At 33.2% G+C, this 22,503-nt stretch overlaps 1 protein-coding gene and 2 long non-coding RNA genes across 4 annotated transcripts; 2 read left to right on the top strand and 1 right to left on the bottom strand.

Annotated features, from left to right (window-relative positions):
• The first annotated feature begins 316 nt into the window (after positions 1-316).
• LOC146898975 (G-type lectin S-receptor-like serine/threonine-protein kinase At1g11330) lies at positions 317-13,876 on the top strand. The gene is made up of 7 exons (XM_085736670.1): positions 317-569; positions 11,692-11,808; positions 11,904-12,100; positions 12,473-12,683; positions 12,882-13,119; positions 13,215-13,365; positions 13,451-13,876. Exons 1-7 carry the CDS (start codon positions 317-319, stop codon positions 13,769-13,771), a joined length of 1,488 nt encoding a protein of 495 aa, XP_085592796.1. The 3' UTR covers positions 13,772-13,876.
• Positions 933-10,752, top strand: LOC146898976 (uncharacterized). Of its 2 annotated transcripts, XR_015024116.1 has the most exons (5): positions 933-1,448; positions 2,118-2,316; positions 4,203-8,374; positions 9,044-9,243; positions 10,553-10,752. It is a non-coding gene; the product is annotated as an uncharacterized LOC146898976 (long non-coding RNA). The 2 variants fall into 2 exon arrangements; XR_015024115.1 differs by lacking the exon at positions 933-1,448 and having other exon boundaries at positions 1,551-2,316.
• A 4,969-nt stretch (positions 13,877-18,845) lies between the features above and the next one.
• Positions 18,846-19,668, bottom strand: LOC146898974 (uncharacterized). Its single transcript, XR_015024117.1, has 2 exons — positions 19,461-19,668; positions 18,846-19,364 (listed from the first exon to the last, which is right to left on the bottom strand). It is a non-coding gene; the product is annotated as an uncharacterized LOC146898974 (long non-coding RNA).
• Positions 19,669-22,503: the final 2,835 nt, after the last annotated feature.

Raw genomic sequence — 22,503 nt, 5'->3', positions numbered from 1 at the left:
AGTGTATTGTGTTTCTGTGATTTCTTGCTGAGTTGTTCGATTCTGAATGGAATAGTGATGATTATTCTGAATGAAATTTGTAGGATACTATAGTTGTTATGGGAGCCTAACACCTTCCCGTAGCGAAAACAACTCCCGGACCTCGATTCTCAAAGGGTTTTGCTTATTTTTTCCCTTCCCAAGAAAAAATGAGATATCAAAGGTTAAAAAGGTTCGAACGTAATCAATGTTTGACACCCGAAAACCAAGATAAAACATCCAGTACCAAACTAATACACATGCTAGACTTTCTAGATACGTCTAGAATGGGTGTTACATGTTCCATGTAAAGATTGGTATACCTGATTTGGATAATGCAACATTTGAAGAAAATGCAAATCATGGTCACAATGATTGCAAGGCAAGTTGTTGGAGAAACTGTAATTGCACCGGATTCCAAGAATATTATCCTAATGGGACTGGATGTATATTCTATTCACGGAATTTCACCAAAGATCTTAATTTTGGGGACAATGGTAACTTTTATGTCTTGGTAAAGCCAATAAAGGCAGCCTCAACGGCTATTCATGGTAAGCCTGTATATGTTTAAATGTTAAACTATTATGCCATTTCAAACTACTTTTGCAAATGTATTTAGAAATTATGATTGTTGTTGAAATGTATACCTTAAAATCTTATGTTGGATGTTAAAAATCTCGTTTTGGTTACTCTCATGTGCCCCAGGCGCAAGGCCTGCTTTGCTCGGATCACAACATGTTTAGAATTTCATAACTGCGTTAACCACATGTGATCAAAATGAGCATGTCTATACAAAATGAGTCGAGATCCTCTCTATTTTCTATAATAAAGGGCAATGTCAATTACTATAGTTTTGGTGTAAATATCCCGCTGATTTTTAAATAAATTGTTGTATCAGATGAATATGTGGAACGAAAATAATTTCTGAAGGGTTAATTATTTATTGAGAAATGCGACGTTAATCGGTAAATACCTCACACATTATTCCAATGAACTTGAAGAATTATATGGTTATAAATTAATAGAGGGTAGAAGTGTCTATTTCCTTAAAGGGCATTTTGGTCTTTTGGAGCTCAAGATTTTTCTTAAAAAGAATATGGACCATTTTTCTCTCATTTTCTCCAAGTTTCTAAACCATTCCAAAGCATTCTTCTCTTCTCCCTCCCTATCACAAATTTTCGGTCATCATCACCATAACCATACCACCCTAAATTCTTCAATTTCTTCAAAGAAACATCAAGCTTAAGCATCAAGTAAGCAAGTGGTGGTGTTGTAATCAAGAAGTAAGCTTGAAATTTCTTTTTCCCTCTATGTTTGGTCTTAACCGCCCTTCCCTCCATGACTTTTCCAAATCTTCAATCTCACTCTAATCTCATGGGAATTCATTTGTAAGAATGATTTTGAGGCACACATGAAGGATTAATCACAAGGTAAATGACATAATCACTTTTTCATGGAAATTTATTCAATTCAAGTTGGTGCATGTTGTATGTGTTTTTCAAGATGAATATGTGTATTAATCGTTTTTTAGAAATATGGTATGAAGAATGATAATAAGCTAGGAGCATTGGTGTGAGAACTTAGGACTTAAAGTGTGCAAGTTACTCCCATAAGCTATTTCAAGTGATTATTGATTGTAACATGTTGGAATTTTGTATAATTGGTTTAGGAGGTGTTTAAACATGTCGGGATTGCTTCTGGAAAATTTGAACAGAAAATGAATGGTTTAGAGGGAATAAGCTGTCAGTTAAGCTGTTTTGATCAAAAGGCCTTAAATGATTAAGTTGTGGATTCAAACTGATTTGTAAGTGATTAAAAGGGCTGATTATTCATGTTGGAATTATGTGTGAAAGCTTGAATTGAAATTGATATGCTAAAAGTCATAAGTTTCTAGTTAAGCCGTTTGGAAAATAGCTTAAATTGGAATTTGAGTTGCTTCAAGTATTGTTTTGTAATGACCAGTTTAGGAGAGATATGTTAAAGTGGTATATGAGTAATGGTAAAATTATAAACTGTTTTAGTGATGATAAAAGTGCTTAAATAGTAATTAAGCTGTTTTGGAAGTGCTTAAATAGCCAAACGGCAAACTTCTGGTGCAGGGACTGAAATGGTAATTTTTCTATATGCTGGTTGATGAGTTAGGAGTATGTCACAAGTGGGCTGGATTGTTTCGGAAATGTCAAGACCTATAAGTCAAGGCATAAGCTATTTCGGAAAATTGATTATGGAGTTTTGGAGATAGCAGAAGCTGCAGGCTGTTGATAAGATGCTTTGCAATTTTTCCAAGAGTGATTCGAGGTGAGTTCCTTTAGTTAGAAAACTTCCCTTTGGGTAGTTAAATTATGCCTTTAGAATAATAGAAATGATTTAGTACATTAGTACATAATTTAGTGACAATATGATTAAGATTTATACCCTTGCTAGAGTACTCTAAAATAACTTTTATGTTGATAAATATGATTATGGTAATGTAGAAGTTAGAGGAAAAATATTATGATAAGTTTTACGTGAGAATGAATAAATATGCAATTTCGGCTAACGTTACGTAAAGTGAGAATTGTTTGATTTTATTACTTTATTTTGACTCTTAGCTAAATTAAATTACACTTTTAAGGTAATATAATGGTTTGGCTTGGCTAAGATTCCAGTTCTCATTATTTCCGAATATGTAGCCGAAATTGTATTATGCATATCCTCTAATCATACACTACCATAATGTATATTTATTTGTGTAAAGGAATGTTTAGAGTAAAATGGCCATTGAAGCAAATTATTCATGGGTAGATTTCTATGAAGCCCGGATACTCCAAAACGGAGACGTACCCGTACCGGATACGTATCGGATACCGATACTCCACGGATACTCGCGGATACGCACCCACGAAGTATCCGAATTAATTATTTAAATTTTAAAAAATATTTTAACGGATACTTATACGATACACCGCAGATACACAAGGATACTTATAAGATACTTCACAGATACGTATCCTAGAAAAAGATGAAGAGTAAAAAAGTGAGACAATGTTGTAAACATTCGGTGGAGATATATATGATTCAAAATTTTAGATATGCATCACTAGAATTGTTTCTCGATGAACCGCTTAAAATTATACTACTTGTGAATGAAGGTAATGAGAGAGAGATGATTCAGTTAATCAACATTAGATAAAATTTGTGTTGAGTTCTTTTAATCAATGTTTATTTTCTTCAAGTATTTTACATACATATAAGTTTTAGTATAAAAATTTTGTTGACGTATCCTAGCCGTATCGTATCCTAAATTTTAAAAAATTTGCGTATTCGCGTACCCGTATCGTATCGTACCCGTACCGGTATCCGTATCTGGGCTTCATAGGTAGATTTCCAATTATTGGAAAGTAAAGAATTCTAAGTATGAATGTTCGGCTTAATTAGTCGGATTTAATTTATCAGGATATGGGGAAAATTTTATAACCTTTTAGGAATGGCATATGACAACGATATGCCTAGAACCTGAATAGGTTAGTATCCGAATTAATTTCAGAACAAAGACGGAATCACTACGTCTTTATTATTAGTTTCAGGATGTTTTCATTAAAAGAAAATCAGTTAAGTTATTCCTCTCTATCTCCCCGTCAGTAGTGGAGTTGAGGATTAACTCAGTTATTAGAAATCAGTTCAAGTTATAATATTAAAACATGTTTAAGCTATGGCTTTCGCTATCCCGCCAGTTGGATACGAAAGGTTCCCGCCAGTTGGAACGGGCACTATCCGTGAGGATGACCCCACAATAATCAGAGGAGTCCGGTATCCCCGTCAGTTGGGTTCCCGCCAGTTGGAATTATTACCGGTCAGAGTGGAATAAATTCCGGGGTTACTCCACCTGGATTTATTCCGTAAAATCAACTCAGATAATATTGTTTGTTCAACGCTAACATTTCTAACATAATATGACAGACATTATGACTATAATAGTTAGTATGATTTCAGCATTAGTATCAGGATTGAATCAGTATTTCAGATAGCGATCCTAGTTATCCCCCGATCGCTCAGTTATGCATGACAAAACTGTATAAACCCAAAAAGCGTTGAGCTTAGAGACAAATGGCGATCCTAGGTTCCCTGAGATTGCCTACAGCCTAGGATAGGTGGAACTCACTGAGACATCCCGTCTCACCCCAATCCCTTTTATTTTATTTCAGAGGCACAGGTGGATCGCAAGCAGGGCAGTTCATGATGAAGTAGAAGAAGAAGCTGGACAATTATATTTACTTGTCATTGCATGTATGTTGTACACGTCAGTGGCACTATTTTAAATGTATAGACAAGTAATTTTATGATATGTTCGGAAGAAATTTTATTATTGTAATTTTAATGTATCCAATGCCAAGTTTAACGAGCATACTAGATATCCTAGGTAATTTCTAGTATGGGTTTTACAATTTGGTATCAGAGCAGGTCGATTCAGATCGTGCCTTGGGTCTTTAGAATTCAATAGAATGCAGTGGGACCATTGGGTTCCGGATGTTTATTCTAAATGTCATATCTACCTGAGCCTGATCAACTCAATCTAGTATATGACAGTTAGAACGAATGTCTGAGAGCTGAATAGGACCTAGGAGGAATGAAGCATAAGAAGAAGGAAAGTCAGGGTGTCAGGTTTATAGGGAATTTTGCTAAGGAAGTATTCGAAGTCAGATGGTGGCTGATAAACTGTGAAGCTGAAGATTCTTCAAGCACATAATGGAAATGTTAAGATTAAGACGGAGTACCTCAATATCGATGGACACGTTGAACGGTAGGGATTATTGCGACCTCGACATGAGCAGTAGTATAAGAAGCATAAGTAAGGCATGGAAGGAAGAAATATTTCTGAGTGCGAATTTAAGACGGCATGATTAGAAAGAGGAACTTGGCACCAGGAAATCATCGGACGATTAAAGGAACTCACAAGTTTTCAGTGGAAGTAGAGTATGTAAGAAGTGAAGGACTCGAATGCATGGAACAAGCTGGATTTTGATGCTTGAGTTGTTAAGTGGACTAATTAAGGAATAAGTAAGTTATTTTGGAAAAGCCAAGGAAGCCCCTCAATGCGAGCATTGAATCGACAACGTAAGTCAGATAAACTATGTTGGATTAGTCGCACCTCCCGAAATCTAAAGTGCTAGATTTATGAATCAGAAAGTGAAGATGCTATACCGCATAAGAGTCAAGAAGGATGAATAAATAATAGTGGAAAGATCCTTACGGATTAGAGCACGAATTGGATGTATCTTTTTATTAGCAAGGAATTGCAGAAAAGTTAAACTAATAAGGAAATTGAATAAGACCCCTTGCATTTATCACGATATTAAGTTGTTCTTCGAACTAAGAAATACAAGTATAACAATAAGTGGAAAGAGATCCCGGTAATGGTCAAAGACAAGATGTAAATTTTCGATTGAAACGGAAAATAAAGATTTAATAATAATAAGTTGCGGAAGTTCGGTGAACTAATGGACGAATGATGTCAAGCTCTTTCAACGGAATGTCGAGGACAAGAATGTATTAACGCATGAATACAATAGGTTGATGTGTTAAAGATTAAATCAAGATTTTTGAATTTGAAAATTATTTTTAAGGTTCTGCTATAGGAAAAATTGTCGCTAGTGTAAAAGAGTTAAGAATGAAGTAAAGTATTGAGGAATTAAACATTTTTATCTGATGATTTTTCTGATGCAAATGTCTTGAAAACCAAAAGAATGATTTTGTTAACTAAATCGAATTTTGGGAGTCGAAGTTATTACAGAGGAGATCGTAAGTGTAACTGTCAATACAGACAAGAACAAACTAAATGGAAATAAGACTCGAATATTCAAGTATGTTTTAGTTCATAAATAATGTGAATGTGAGAATCATTCAAGGAACACTTTGCGAAAACAAGTATGTAGTGCATGTTTAAAGAAAAATTGCAGTATTTGAAAATGACTCGTCAATGATTACAAGTCGGTGCTCGAAATAGCAAGAAGTGTAAAGTTAGCCCCATGTTCATAACATGCAGTAATGAGATGGAGAAATTTATAGTATGGTTGGAGCAGTATGCCTAAGCGAAGTGAACTAATAAATCAGAGTAGCGCAGCGAGATATTAATCAGCAAGAAGTAACATAAGGTGCAAAAGTTTAAGACTTTGAATGAGATATTTATGGGAAATCTTAAGAGACGAATTAAACAATTTTCCAAACTGCATAATTCACAGATATTAAAAGTTCAAGTAGTATGAGTAGGAGGAAAGTGTTCTTACCTTGTTAAATCTAAGAAAAATTGGAATTACCTCTAGTATGTAACTTAGTTAGTCGACTTGGTGATTACAAAGAATGAATTAAAAGTATCAGTTTAGCTAAAAAAAAAAGGAGTCATGTATAAGGTAACAGATATGGATGTTGTATCAAAATGATTTTATTTTGGTTTGAAATACTCTCATGGAATATCAGGTATTTAAGTGCAAAGATGCTACTCAGAACAAGAATGCGTATGCTTAAACACAATTTTGTTGTGAAGTTCGGGAATTTTAAACTTCGTATTTTTTTGATGGTAAAGAAAAGATTGATATCACACAAGTTAGAAAATTATGTGAGCTACGGTATGGGACTACACATGTTCAGGTTATGAGTATGGAATTAAGAAAAGATGATAAGACATTCCCTAGAGTAACAGCTATAACAATATTGTACAAGAATGAAATGTATATTTTGAACATACAAGTTCAAGAGAAGATCTATGATGATACTTTCTACTCATCCTAGTATGATCAAGGTGTATCGTGATTGATTTAAAATCTGGTATAGATGAAGCAAAGTTGAATGACTACAAATATATGTCATGTTTTAAGCTATCAGTTGTACTACCTCGTGTATTGTGTACTCGTCAGTCAGTGCACTACTACTCAGATAAGAATTGTATTTAATGTACTCATCAGTTAGTACATTTTGCATTTAGATATGATTTATGGATTGTACTCGTCAGTTAGTACTTCCATCAAATGTTTGAGGTAGCACCATGTTTGAATTCATTTAATAGAGAACATAACAGATATCCGAAGTAACACATCCTAATTATATGTTGAATAATGGAGAAAGTTGAAATAGTTCTTACATTCGTTGGAATAAACTTAACGACATATATTGTTTTGAGTAGGGACAATCTTATACAGAGTATGGTACGATTATCATTATAAGACCTCGTTATTTGTGGCATAGTTCAGAAATAAAATTTTATTGGGACCGGACATAGCATGAAAGATTATTCAAAGGTCATATCCGTCCAAGACAAGATAAAAGTTGACGAAGTCAATAGAAGTGTCACTCTAGTAAACATATGAGATTTTTCAAGAATTCAGTAAAGGTAAAAAAAAAAAAAATAGGAGTAACCTAAGACAATTTATAAAGAGTATGTGGAACAAGGAAATTTACTCGAAATATATCAGATGCATCGGTTAGCTTTACAATCCACTATGTTCGAAATGTGTATAATGTATTCCACAAATCACGGACAAGAAGGTTATTATCGAATCTTTTCGACATATGAGATTGGAAAACATGTCCTGAAATCAGTTTAACATATTAATTCAAGTCATTTGTATCTATGGCTAGGTAGTCGGAAGACTTTACGTAACAAGGGAAACCGATAATTTAGTCGGATAAAGAGAATCAGTTGGTAACAGACGTATGTGGAAGTCTAAGATTGAAAGTATAGAGGAATTATTTGTACTTAATATCAGGTAAACTCTAAATTTCGAGGACGAAATTTCTTTAAGGGGGGTAGAGGTAATATCCCGCTGATTTTTAAATAAATTGTTGTATCAGATGAATATGTGGAACGAAAATAATTTCTGAAGGGTTAATTATTTATTGAGAAATGCGACGTTAATCGGTAAATACCTCACACATTATTCCAATGAACTTGAAGAATTATATGGTTATAAATTAATAGAGGGTAGAAGTGTCTATTTCCTTAAAGGGCATTTTGGTCTTTTGGAGCTCAAGATTTTTCTTAAAAAGAATATGGACCATTTTTCTCTCATTTTCTCCAAGTTTCTAAACCATTCCAAAGCATTCTTCTCTTCTCCCTCCCTATCACAAATTTTCGGTCATCATCACCATAACCATACCACCCTAAATTCTTCAATTTCTTCAAAGAAACATCAAGCTTAAGCATCAAGTAAGCAAGTGGTGGTGTTGTAATCAAGAAGTAAGCTTGAAATTTCTTTTTCCCTCTATGTTTGGTCTTAACCGCCCTTCCCTCCATGACTTTTCCAAATCTTCAATCTCACTCTAATCTCATGGGAATTCATTTGTAAGAATGATTTTGAGGCACACATGAAGGATTAATCACAAGGTAAATGGCATAATCACTTTTTCATGGAAATTTATTCAATTCAAGTTGGTGCATGTTGTATGTGTTTTTCAAGATGAATATGTGTATTAATCGTTTTTTAGAAATATGGTATGAAGAATGATAATAAGCTAGGAGCATTGGTGTGAGAACTTAGGACTTAAAGTGTGCAAGTTACTCCCATAAGCTATTTCAAGTGATTATTGATTGTAACATGTTGGAATTTTGTATAATTGGTTTAGGAGGTGTTTAAACATGTCGGGATTGCTTCTGGAAAATTTGAACAGAAAATGAATGGTTTAGAGGGAATAAGCTGTCAGTCAAGCTGTTTTGATCAAAAGGCCTTAAATGATTAAGTTGTGGATTCAAACTGATTTGTAAGTGATTAAAAGGGCTGATTATTCATGTTGGAATTATGTGTGAAAGCTTGAATTGAAATTGATATGCTAAAAGTCATAAGTTTCTAGTTAAGCCGTTTGGAAAATAGCTTAAATTGGAATTTGAGTTGCTTCAAGTATTGTTTTGTAATGACCAGTTTAGGAGAGATATGTTAAACTGGTATATGAGTAATGGTAAAATTATAAACTGTTTTAGTGATGATAAAAGTGCTTAAATAGTAATTAAGCTGTTTTGGAAGTGCTTAAATAGCCAAACCGCAAACTTCTGGTGCAGGGACTGAAATGGTAATTTTTCTATATGCTGGTTGATGAGTTAGGAGTATGTCACAAGTGGGTTGGATTGTTTCGGAAAATGTCAAGACCTATAAGTCAAGGCATAAGCTATTTCAGAAAATTGATTATGGAGTTTTGGAGATAGCAGAAGCTGCAGGCTGTTGATAAGATGCTTTGCAATTTTTCCAAGAGTGATTCGAGGTGAGTTCCTTTAGTTAGAAAACTTCCCTTTGGGTAGTTAAATTATGCCTTTAGAATAATAGAATATGATTTAGTACATTAGTACATAATTTAGTGACAATATGATTAAGATTTATACCCTTGCTAAAGTACTCTAAAATAACTTTTATGTTGATAAATATGATTATGGTAATGTAGAAGTTAGAGGAAAAATATTATGATAAGTTTTACGTGAGAATGAATAAATATGCAATTTCGGCTAACGTTACGTAAAGTGAGAATTGTTTGATTTTATTACTTTATTTTGACTCTTAGCTAAATTAAATTACACTTTTAAGGTAATATAATGGTTTGGCTTGGCTAAGACTCCAGTTCTCATTATTTCCGAATATGTAGCCGAAATTGTATTATGCATATCCTCTAATCATACACTACCATAATGTATATTTATTTGTGTAAAGGAATGTTTAGAGTAAAATGGCCATTGAAACAAATTATTCATGGGTAGATTTCCAATTATTGGAAAGTAAAGAATTCTAAGTATGAATGTTCGGCTTAATTAGTCGGATTTAATTTATCAGGATATGGGGAAAATTTTATAACCTTTTAGGAATGGCATATGACAACGATATGCCTAGAACCTGAATAGGTTAGTATCCGAATTAATTTCAGAACAAAGACGGAATCACTACGTCTTTATTATTAGTTTCAGGATGTTTTCATTAAAAGAAAATCAGTTAAGTTATTCCTCTCTATCTCCCCGTCAGTAGTGGAGTTGAGGATTAACTCAGTTATTAGAAATCAGTTCAAGTTATAATATTAAAACATGTTTAAGCTGTGGCTTTCGCTATCCCGCCAGTTGGATACGAAAGGTTCCCGCCAGTTGGAACGGGCACTATCCGTGAGGATGACCCCACAATAATCAGAGGAGTCCGGTATCCCCGTCAGTTGGGTTCCCGCCAGTTGGAATTATTACCGGTCAGAGTGGAATAAATTCCGGGGTTACTCCACCTGGATTTATTCCGTAAAATCAACTCAGATAATATTGTTTGTTCAACGCTAACATTTCTAACATAATATGACAGACATTATGACTATAATAGTTAGTATGATTTCAGCATTAGTATCAGGATTGAATCAGTATTTCAGATAGCGATCCTAGTTATCCCCCGATCGCTCAGTTATGCATGACAAAACTGTATAAACCCAAAAAGGGTTGATCTTAGAGACAGATGGCGATCCTAGGTTCCCTGAGATTGCCTACAGCCTAGGATAGGTGGAACTCACTGAGACATCCCGTCTCACCCCAATCCCTTTTATTTTATTTCAGAGGCACAGGTGGATCGCAAGCAGGGCAGTTCGTGATGAAGTAGAAGAAGAAGCTGGACAATTATATTTACTTGTCATTGCATGTATGTTGTACACGTCAGTGGCACTATTTTAAATGTATAGACAAGTAATTTTATGATATGTTCGGAAGAAATTTTATTATTGTAATTTTAATGTATCCAATGCCAAGTTTAACGAGCATACTAGATATCCTAGGTAATTTCTAGTATGGGTGTTACACATGGTAAGCCTGTATATGTTTAAATGTTAAACTATTATGCCATTTCAAACTACTTTTGCAAATGTATTTAGAAATTATGATTGTTGTTGAAATATATACCTTAAAATCTTATGTTGGATGTTAAAAATCTCGTTTTGGTTACTCTCCTGTGCCCCAGGCGCAAGGCCTGCTTTGCTCGGATCACAACATGTTTAGAATTTCATAACTGCGTTAACCACATGTGATCAAAATGAGTATGTCTATACAAAATGAGTTGAGATCCTCTCTATTTTCTATAATAAAGGGCAATGTCAATTACTATAGTTTTGGTGTAAATACATGATATGAATGTACATATTTCTAAAATATATGACGTTAGCGACTAAAATTTAATTATTTTTTTTGAGGGATTTAATTGTTTTTTTTTATGGGTCAAAATTTAATTGTTGTATCGACTGCTTTTGCACTGTATACATTATTTATATTTTTTTGAGAGAAAATATTATATATATATATATATATATATATATATATATATATATATATATATATATTAATATAAAAGAGCAAATTAATAATAAAATACTTTTTCAACAGTCATTCTCTTTTCTTTTCTAAAGGAAGGAATAGTTTATGTCTAATTTTTACAGGAATAACTTAGATATATAATGTCTTTTCTCCTACAAAACCTATTAGATAAAACACCTTTTCTACAAATTAAATCAAATATACATATGCCACCCTTACAATTATTTTTATGAAAACAATTTGCATTATTAATGCTGGAAAATCATAAAAACAAATATTTACAAATTAAATCAAATATACTTATGCCACCATTACAAATATTTTTATGAAAACAATTTGCATTATTAATGCTGGAAAAACATAAATCATAAAAACATATATTCTTTTAACAGTCAATGCAGGTAAAAAAAAGTGGATATGGATAAGTTCTGTAATAGCAGCTGCTTTACTCATGATATGCACATTCATCACATTCCTAGTCATAAAGAAACAAAAATATGGGTTTAAAGGTACTGAAATACTTACAAAATAGCCTGTTACATACTTTTTAAACCAACCCCTTTATTTTCTCTCTACATCTCTTTATATTTTTCTGGCTATGCAGGGAAGAAAAGTAAAACAAAGAAAACTGAGATGCAAAAATTGGTAGCTTTTAATGAATCCCATGGTCTCAAAGATCTTGAAGACTATTTTAAGGGACATGATATAAAGGTTTTAGACTATGCAACAATTTTGGAAGCAACTAAGGATTTTTCCGCTGAAAACAAGTTAGGTCAGGGAGGCTATGGACCTGTTTATAAGGTGACTTAAAAGTTAAATTATTGTAATTATACATTAGTGGTTAAGTTTATTTAAAAGCATGGTTTAAATTACTATATGCTATTAAAAAGAAGTTGATCTTATGATAGAAATTGGTCATCAATTTAACGTTTCTAAGACTTAGCGACATATTAGACACATATTTTGCCTTTCTTCATTTCTAAATTTCTGTCTCTATTTCAACTCTTTCTATTAGTACAATTGTGCCACTATCTTAATGTTTCAAACAAACTTTGCTAATGTGGTAATATTGCGATCGCAATATGAGGGTTGATATCTCTTACACGCTGATATTGTATCCACATTTTTTTGAATTCATTTCTTAGATAATTGATATTTCTTTTACCACTTTAGGGAATCTTGCCAACAGGACAAGAAGTTGCTGTAAAGAGACTTTCAAGATCTTCAGGACAAGGAATTTTGGAATTCAATAATGAATTGGTACTTATATGTGAACTTCAACACACAAATCTTGTACAACTACTTGGTTGTTGCATTCATGAAGAAGAAAGGATTCTAATCTACGAATATATGCCAAACAAAAGCTTGGATTTCTATCTATTTGGTGAGAATATGTTGAGGACCCTAAGAATGTACAATAAGCATAGCAATTACAAATAACGACTAATATATAAAAATACTAAATAACATAGTTTAACTAATTGTTTATTGGCCCAACTAAGAAGCATAATTTGTTTTTATTGTATGTAATGTTCAAAGCAGTGTATATTCTAACATGAATTATTATGTTTCGATTGGGAAGATTGTACAAAAAGGAAGTACCTGGATTGGAAAACGCGCTTCAACATAATAGAAGGAATTTCTCAAGGATTACTCTATCTTCATAAGTATTCAAGACTCAAAATCATTCATAGAGACTTGAAAGCAAGCAACATTCTTCTTGATGACAATATGAACCCAAAAATTGCTGATTTTGGTATGGCAAGAATGTTTACACAACAGGAATCCAGAGAAAATACCGGCAGGATTGTTGGGACGTAGTAAGTTTTCTAAGCTTTACTTGCTCCTAATATATTATTGTTGAATATTCCATATACAAATTATTTGAGGTTATTCAAAAATTTTGGTGGCGCAGTGGATACATTTCTCCAGAGTATGCCATGGAAGGAATTTATTCTACAAAGTCTGACGTTTATAGTTTTGGAGTGTTGCTGCTTGAAATTATTTGTGGAAGAAAAAACAATAGCTTCTATGATGTTGATCACCCACTAAATTTAATTGGATACGTATGTCAAATTAGTATCATTGAGTTTTTTTTTTTAAAATAAAAAATATTAATCGTTGTTTCTAATTCTATTAAATTACTAACAGGCATGGGAGCTATGGAATAAGGGTGAGTATATAAAGCTAATGGATCCAACTTTAAATGACACATTTGTTCCTGATGAAGTGAAAAGGTGCATTCATGTTGGTCTCTTATGTGTAGAACAATATGCAAATGACCGACCTACAATGTCTGATGTTATATCAATGTTAACAAACAAATATGAACTCACAACCTTACCAAGAAGACCAGCATTTTATGTTAGAAGAGACATCCTTGATGGAGAAACAACTTCTAAAGTGCCAAACACCAACACCTATTCTACAACAGCAGTTTCTACCTCATGTGAAATAGAGGGGGAAATATAAGTAATCAATATATGGTCATATACACTCATTTGAAACAAATTTTGTGCTTTGAAGTGACTTTAAATGCAGGCTATAATGTATGCTAAATAAAAAATGGGTTGAATATGTTATTTTGGTTTATGATAAATTTTATGAAATACACTCATCTTATGTCTTCGTAAAAAAAAATTCTCAAAATGTTATTTCTTTCATTGTAGTTCTCATTAATTTATTTTAATAAAGATCGTATATGTTTTCAGTTAATGTAATATATATTTTTACCCTCCCTTAGTCCTTAAACAATGACTTACATTATATGAACTATTTTATGAGGAAGATGTAGTAATTTGACTATTTGTGTTGTTTATACATAAATCATAAATTTTGTAGTTTTAGTTCCAAGTTGTAATTAGATGTCTATTAAAAAGTTCCTCTAATGAACATTGCTTCATAATCTATAGATAAAAAAAGTTGTTAACATTAGATATCATCGTTCTACGTCCAACATTGAGAAATTTGAGTTTGACAAAAGGTGGAAACACAATATCTTTGTATTTATTTTCTTCTCTTTTACAAGCATCATACTTCAATCATGGGGAAGATACTCAACCCAGAATAAAAAAAAAAATAGCAAAAGAAGCTTTACAAACAGTTAAAGAGACTTAAGCACCACTCAAAGTAAGTTACGCGTGCCTTGATTGTTTCCCTTTCGTCCTACAAGCGACTGTCACGACAACATCTTAATGTGTGACACAATACCATTTACATCAATAGTGTTTCGTTTAGATACAACTTGGTTTCGTCCTAACCAAGTGCTCCATACAGTAGCCACACATACCTATAGAGATAACTACTTGCCTTTTCTACCTCCTTTGATACCACAATGTTGCAGAAAGTAAATAATATTCTGATGTTCAACAATATTCACACCCTGCCAAAAATAGTTTTGGTTTTAAATTCTAAAACTGATAGGGATAAGAAGAAACAAGTGTTGTGCAGTTTCCAAATCTACAAAAAAGAAAGCACAACAAGTGTGATGCAGAGATGGAATCATACCTCGTTTGGACAGGTTCTCTCACGTTGTTAATCTATCAAGCACCAATCTCCAAGAAACCACTAAGGCCTTTTTGGGTGCTTCACATAAGGGTATCAGATTTGTAGTTAGAGATATGGATGAGGAAGATGATTTTTTTCTTAGAAATTTTAACATGAAGCAAGTAATGCGCATGATGATGACATGTTGAAAGCAGTGGTGAATGTCGCTGATGATGGTTTCTCCAATATCCATTAATCTATCGATGTCAATTCTGCAGACACAGTCCAGAAAATTGTTGACCAACAAGCATAAATAGTTCCGTCGACCATTGAGGTATCAAATCATCGAGTGAACGCTACTCTTGGTCACTACCACCAACCAACTACGAGAACATTGGTGCCATTTACTGCAACACAGTCACAAGGTATTGCAATCTATCTTTTGAATCTTCTAGCTAGATCGGTTGCATCACCTCACATAAGATCTTTGCCAATTGATCTAGCTCACTTCATTAAGGTGAAATTTTTACCACTTTCTTTGAACAAAACTCTTGCACCAACACAATCAATGTGTCTAAAACTCACCAGATTCCGATATTTTGGTCCTGGTGGTGTGATAACGTTCTTTTCAACAGCACAATCTAATGTGCATTGTTCGTCTCCAATTTGGTTAACAACGCCTTCGACGATCATTGATTTTCCAGCATCAGGTCGTCACATGAACTTGATTTGAATGCTTTGAAAGTGGGTGAATTTGAATTGCAAAAGGAACATGGCTCTATATTGGTTGTTACAGAATTATGCATCATCCTTGATTTAGGCTTTGTCATGGGTTGTATTCTCTTATTGAAGCAAGTAAAGTGGGCTCAAAGAAAAGTGACAACTCTTCACGTTGAGACCGAGAATTTATCATTCATGAACTCTACTGTGTTTCATTGTTTTTGCTTTGAACATTTCCTTGATTGGGGGAAATTGGAAAAGATTTGGGAAGACTTTCTCACAATTTGCTGGCGTAAATAATGAATTGAATCGGCATCGACAAACTTATGTAGATAACCACGTTCCAGCTACAATTAAAATTTGTTTTCTTGGATCTAGAAAGACTATTCTTCTAAATCATATTCTCACTTTGTTTTGGTAACTGCATGTCTTGTAAACCCATCCCTGCTTATTGGAAATTTTTTCAATGATGAACTAATTTCTTAGTATGTTAAACTGGATGGAGTTATGACTTTAGTTGACTTGACTGCAAGCATACCATGCAACATTTGAATGAGGTGAAACCAAGATTTGTGTTCAATGAACAAGAGGACAAGTGGGTGTGGCTCCCGGATGAGGAAGGTGTTTTTTCGGTTAAATCTTCTTATACCGTGTTGGAAGCCATTTTGCTATTGGAGGAGGGAGTGAGTGGTCAAGAGGAACGGATTTTTACTTTGCTTTGAAGGAGTCCAGCTCCGTCCAAAGTAGTGGCATTCTCTTGGACTCTACTTCTTGATCGTATCCCGACGAGAGCTAACCTTGCACTTCACCATAACCTACTCCCGGTTTGGTCTCTAAATTGTGAGTTGTGTTGTAGACGGGTGGACACGTCTACACATCTCTTTCTTTATTGTGATGTTACATCCTTGATTTGGCGGGAAATTTTAAATTGGCTTGTTTTTAATTTTGTTACTCCTCCTAACCTCTTTGCGCAATTTGAATGTTGGAAAGGTGAGGTGACCTCAAAAAGGATCAAGAAGGGGGTTTGGATGATTTGGCATGCTACAATTTGGACGATTTGGAAAGAAAAGAACGAGAGGATTTTTAATAACCAAGCGAAGGACGTTGAGATTGTGGATGTAATTAAAGTGGTGTTTTGGTTTTGGGCGTTGAGTAGACTTAAGATAGCTTCCTTGCTCTTTTACGAGTGTATGATAGAATGCTTCAATCAACCTTTATGGTACAATACTTTTTTTTGTTTGATAAAATGCTTGAACGAAATTTTATTTACTTCTCTAATCTCAGTAATGTGATTCTGCCGCATCTATGCTCTTTAAATGTGTTTCGATTATGCAAAATGAACGAAATTGTTTGTTCGGAATGCGATTGTGTGTAAATTCTAGATTCGATCTTAACCAAATTGTTGGAAACTTAGAGTTGAAGAAATGGATATTGGTTCCTCGATGGTACAGAAGCCAATCAGTTTCCTGTCACGCACAACCAAACTATTGCTACTTCAGCTCCGGCAGTGGTTGCTGTTGGAGAGGAAAGGATACTTGTGTACATTGGTTGGGGGCTGATTTTGCTATGTGGTGCCACTGCAGTAGATAAATATACCTCAAGTATTGATAATTTTCTGAAATACTTTTAAGAGCTACTAGAAGCATGTAATTGTCCAAAAGCAGCCTTAAAGGTATATTCTTTCTGTTTGCATTGATAATATTGCATACTATGGTTTTAGATTGTTCGTTGTTAGTCACAGATTTTGATTAATTTAAAATTAATTAAGCTCTATATCTTATCTCAGCATATAAATAATTTTTGCCATATATTCTTCTACTGCATGAGGAAAAGGATCCCTTTGAGAAGGTTGCTCTAAATGGAAGACAATTGGCCCTGATGGTAAAATGTTCATGTTAATTTATTCCCGTCATGTCTAGTTTCATTGGACAGATTTTGCATAGTTTTCACATTTATGATTCTCTAGTTCTAAAGCTAACCTTTTCACATTTTGCATAAACTTTTCATGTTTGAAGCAATAAAAAAACACAAGGAATCCTCACCTTCAGATTCATAGGACAAAAGTTCATTACTGGGTTTTTTCTTAACTTTATTTTACTAGGAATCCTCACCTTATCATGTCACTTTGGTTTCTGCTCTACCTGTCAGGATTTTCTACTAAATTATTTTGCAAATACAGTTGTATCGATCATGTGCTTTGGTTTAAGCTTCTGAGTTTCTTAGATACACATTGTATGTACTAAATAGTCTCAAAAGTATGTACTTATCCTTTCTTAGATATTGAAATACAATTAATTCTATGGACTGCAATTTTGAACAAGCTGAGCAGAACTGCTCTTTCCAGTTTGCTGGTTTAGACTCAAAATAGTATATATGCCTAGTATTGTAACTTACATGGATCGTAAAAAACTTACTTGATTTCTGGATTCATTATTGACTGCAAAATTCCTATAGATAATCCGGCTTTTCAAAATTTCAATATGTAACATTTTTTTTCTAGATTCACAATTTTTAGTATAGACAGCTCTACGACACTTTTGACAACTTCTCAACTTATAAAAATGTGACATTTTTTTGATATTATTAGTAAAGCAAAAAGTGTTGCAAAAATATAAATATGTAACAGTTTTTAAAACTTTTTAGTAACATAGACTTTACCTAACAATTGTTTAAATGTTACTAAATTTAATTAGTAACATTTTTCTTTATTTAGTAACAATTAAAATTGTTACTAGATCTCAATTATGTTGTAGTGGTAGTGATAGCATTTTTTGTTGGATGAGTTTGATCAACAAGTCATTTACTATCATATGCGTTTTTAAAAACGACCTTCAAAAGTGGGAAACTATCTTTCCTTCTCAGATATTTTGTTTAAATACAATACCTGTCCTCAACTTTCAAAGTGCTCATCAGATTCCTTCTACGGTTTTGTTTAATGCAACTACAAGCATGGTCAAAACAAGTATTAGCAAGAACAAGAATGTAAGTATTTGATTTTTTGTACAACACATTACATTTTTATATTATTATTTCCTTTCCATGCCGCCACTGATCATAACATGAAGCATCTAATTTCAAATTTATTTCCAGATCTATCTCTGTATATGATCTTCTTTATTCTTTAATTTGTATGTGTGTATGACTAATTGGATTGTGTGTTTTTTTATTTCATTTTTTGAAAGATTATGTGAATATGATGCAAAGAAACCAAAACAAAGAAGTGTTTAAGAAAAAATAAGATTAAAAAATTACTACTTCTCAGCTATAAAACACTAACACAACATAGACACCATACATGATACTAACATGTTCTAGTTATTCAATAAATGTTGAGATTGTATTTATTTTTAAACTCTAGTCGCGATGCTAGGTTTTTATTTTTGATCGGTCAATGCTAAGTAATATGTATATAAAACTGAAGAGCGTGTGGTAAGACTTTCAAATCCAGTAGGAATCCTTCAATAAGTACAATATAAATGTGACAATTTGTTCCATGCAACATATGGATCATCTTTTAGTTATTCAACAAATGTAACAACTTGTTACATACACCTTTTTATTAGACGGGAGCACGAAGTTTAATATGTAGAATCCACAAAGATTTCTTCAACAGAAGTTTCTTCCTTGCACGTACTTGTTCTACCATAGTATGCTGGTTTTTTTAGGAAAAACACTTACTCTACTTTTATTTGTTAACATTGATATAACATTTGGCATGCTGGGCCGATCATCTGCATTTTCCTCAACACATAATATACCAATATGTAACACATCTTAGAACTTCTTCCTCGGAAAAAGAACCCTTTAGTGCTGAATCTACCAACTGAAGAACCTTACCTTCTTTTCATAGCTCCCATGCCTAAGAGATCAAATATTAGTCTTATGTTAAAAAAATTAAACAACACAAAAAAAATTATATGTTAGATGAGAGAGTCAAGATAACAGTTTCACATACATGTCCTACTAGATTTAGTGGCTTGTCATCACTATAAAAGCTATTATTTTTTCTACCACTGACAATTTCGAGGAGCATCACTCCGAAACTATACACATCTGACTTTGTTGAAAAAACTCATATTCGGTAAACATGTAACCACTACGGGAAATAAAAAATGTTGATCATATGAAAAAATCAACTAAATATACAGAACTTTGATGCTTGAAAGGCTATGGGAAACTCACTATGTTCCAACAATCCTGCTGGTATTTGCTTCACATTCCTGTTTCATAAACGTTCTTGCAGCACCAAAATCAGAAATTTTGGGGTTCATGTGTTCATAAAGGAGTATGTTACTAGGTTTCAAATCCTTGTGGATAATTCGGAGTCTTGAGTAATTGTGAAGAAACAATAATCCTTGAGCAATTCCTTCTATTATGCTAAAGCGTTTATTCCAATCTAGCAACTTTCTTCTAGTGGAATCTATCCAATCAAAAATAGAAAAGAAATTTAATGTCGTAAGAAAATGCATATATTTATAAGGAAAATGCTAACAAGTGCCCTTAGAGCATTGTTTAAGCATGCGAATGTAGTAACTTTACATTGAATTTGTGTAGTTATGACTTTGACATCTGTTTGACTTGTATTTTCAAAAAAGAATTTCTTTTTGTGCGTTTCTTAAACAATGCCCTTAGGTCCCTTGTTAGCAAGACTCTATTTATAATTCTTATGAAACCAAAAGTTGAAATAATTTTTGCATTTCTAACATTAACAGATTAGTAAAAAATAAAAAGTTTACAAATTATAGAATTCTCACCAAATAAAAAGAAGTCCAAACTTTTTATTTGACAAATACTCATAGATCAACATTCGTTCTTCTTTATGAATGCAGTGACCTAGCAGCTGAACCAGATTTGTATGCTGGAGCTTGCAGATGAGTGTTAATTTTTAAATTCAATAACTCCTTGTCCAGACGTTTTTGAAAGTTTTTTCACTGCTGTTTCTTGCTCAGAAGGTAGAATTCCTCCCTAAAGTGACGACAAAATGAAATCTTCAATCCTTAAAATAGAAACTACCGAATAATGTATATTTAATGTGCATTGCCAACAATTCAGAAAACGGTCACCTTAAAAACAGATCCAAAGCCACCCTGTCCTAATTTGTTTTCAATTGAAAAGTCATTGGTTGCCACCATTATTGATGAATAGCTAAATACTTTCAATTCATCCTCATTGCTTATATCAACTTGGGACTAGAGGATCCGATGGAACTTTCAAGATGTTGTATCCCAGTCCTTATTATGTTTCTATCATTTTCTATTAACATAAAAAGTGGACAGATGAACATTTTTTCGTGAAGGGATTGTGATAGTCAGATTATAAAATATAACTTCAAAAAAAAAAAATTAGATACCTCGACTAAAATATTTTCGTTTGATTTTGGCTTGATACAGAATGTACACACAAATTATGAGAAGAGAAGTAGCTATTGCAACAATTATCCATTTCCACAACCATTTGAGATTACCTGCATAAAATATTAACACAACACACCAATTCGAGTTATTTATAAGACTTGTGATCATTGTTGTAAAATTTCTTCCATGGTGTTATATCATGGAGGAATTTGAGTATCTACCAAATAAAGGAGAAATTTGAGTCAGATATCATAGGCCCCAAAACCTTTTATAAAAATATGCCAATGTAGCATGGGAGATTTTTGGCTCACTACCATAATCCACCATCTACAATTGATGACGCTGATTGTGATCGAATCTTACTACTCAAGCTAGTTTCCAAAACAGCAGTCCTTTTGTGTAAACAATAGAGCATTTGCGCTCGCGCTGTGCATTTGTGGATTTATGTGTTTTTCTATATTATCTTTATCATGAATGTTTGGATATTTTGAAGAACCCTAATTTATTATGTGAAGAAGTCTTTCGTATCATTGAGATATTTTTTAATGATAAGCATACTTAACGGACGTACCGACAAAGTGACAACGATGAAACGTGTAAGCTTTTATAACAAAATTAAACAGAAGTTCATCTTAGAAATCATGGTAGGGTATAACACAATCCTATAAAACTGGCTTGTGAAGCAATGATTGAGCCAGTAAACTGTTAATTAGGGGAATTTTCAGTTGACAGAACAATATAAGGGAGGTTTGATATGGTCCAAATGTGAGGTGCAGATTGCCCCCACATATAAGCACGTGTCCAGACCAGATCTTATCCAAAGTAAGACTCTTTTAACAAGTTTAAAAATAAAAAAAAGTTGTACATAGTCTTTGAGCTAAAGAATTACATGCTCAATTTTGGGCTTAAAATTTAATATGGTCCCAATTTAATATGCGCCTATAATACAACACTAATAACAAGTATATTTTTTTCACTTTCAAGTTGGTAAAATGATTTAGAGACATAAATACCTTGTATTTTCTCCCGCAAAAGGTAAAATTCTTCACCACCAGCTGCAAAATTATCCTTCTGATGATAGAAAGAACATACAACCAGTTCCATTGGTATTAGAATTTTTGAATCCAAAGCAGCTGCAGTTTCTCCAACACATAGCTTGACAATCACTTATGGTATAGCTAGCATTTCCTATCATTTAAGATTGTCATATTGGGATTGGGATAACCTTCTTTGCTTTCAAATACATCACCAAAATTCCTGCAAGCAGGCTTGTCCTCATACATTTGGCACCCTTTATCTGTGTTGCAGCCATAACACACATCAGCCCTTGCTAAAGTATCTCCTTTCCTATTCCTGTTTATCAACTGCCAATTTCCCTACGTCTAGGGTCATCAATTCCTATGGTATCTTTGGCTAATTAATAATCACTTACTTCCTAGAAAGATAGTTATCAGTAAAAAGATATAAATATCAAGATATAAGCATCTAGTTAGTGATAGCAATATTAGGTCCTTTCACAACCTAAGTACCTAATCTAGGGTTGCACCTCTCACAGAAATAAAACTATAATCTAATAAAACATAATAGCAAACAAAAGAATAAATATATAAAATAAAGGACATATTATATTAAATAAATATCCAA

The sequence above is a fragment of the Medicago sativa genome, chromosome 8 (genome assembly GCF_051527215.1).
Source record: "Medicago sativa cultivar Bolivia chromosome 8, Bolivia_mono, whole genome shotgun sequence".
Classification (NCBI taxonomy): Eukaryota; Viridiplantae; Streptophyta; class Magnoliopsida; order Fabales; family Fabaceae; genus Medicago; species Medicago sativa.
The sequence above is the reverse complement of the archived record's forward strand: the minus strand, read 5'-3'. Positions and strand labels throughout refer to the sequence as shown.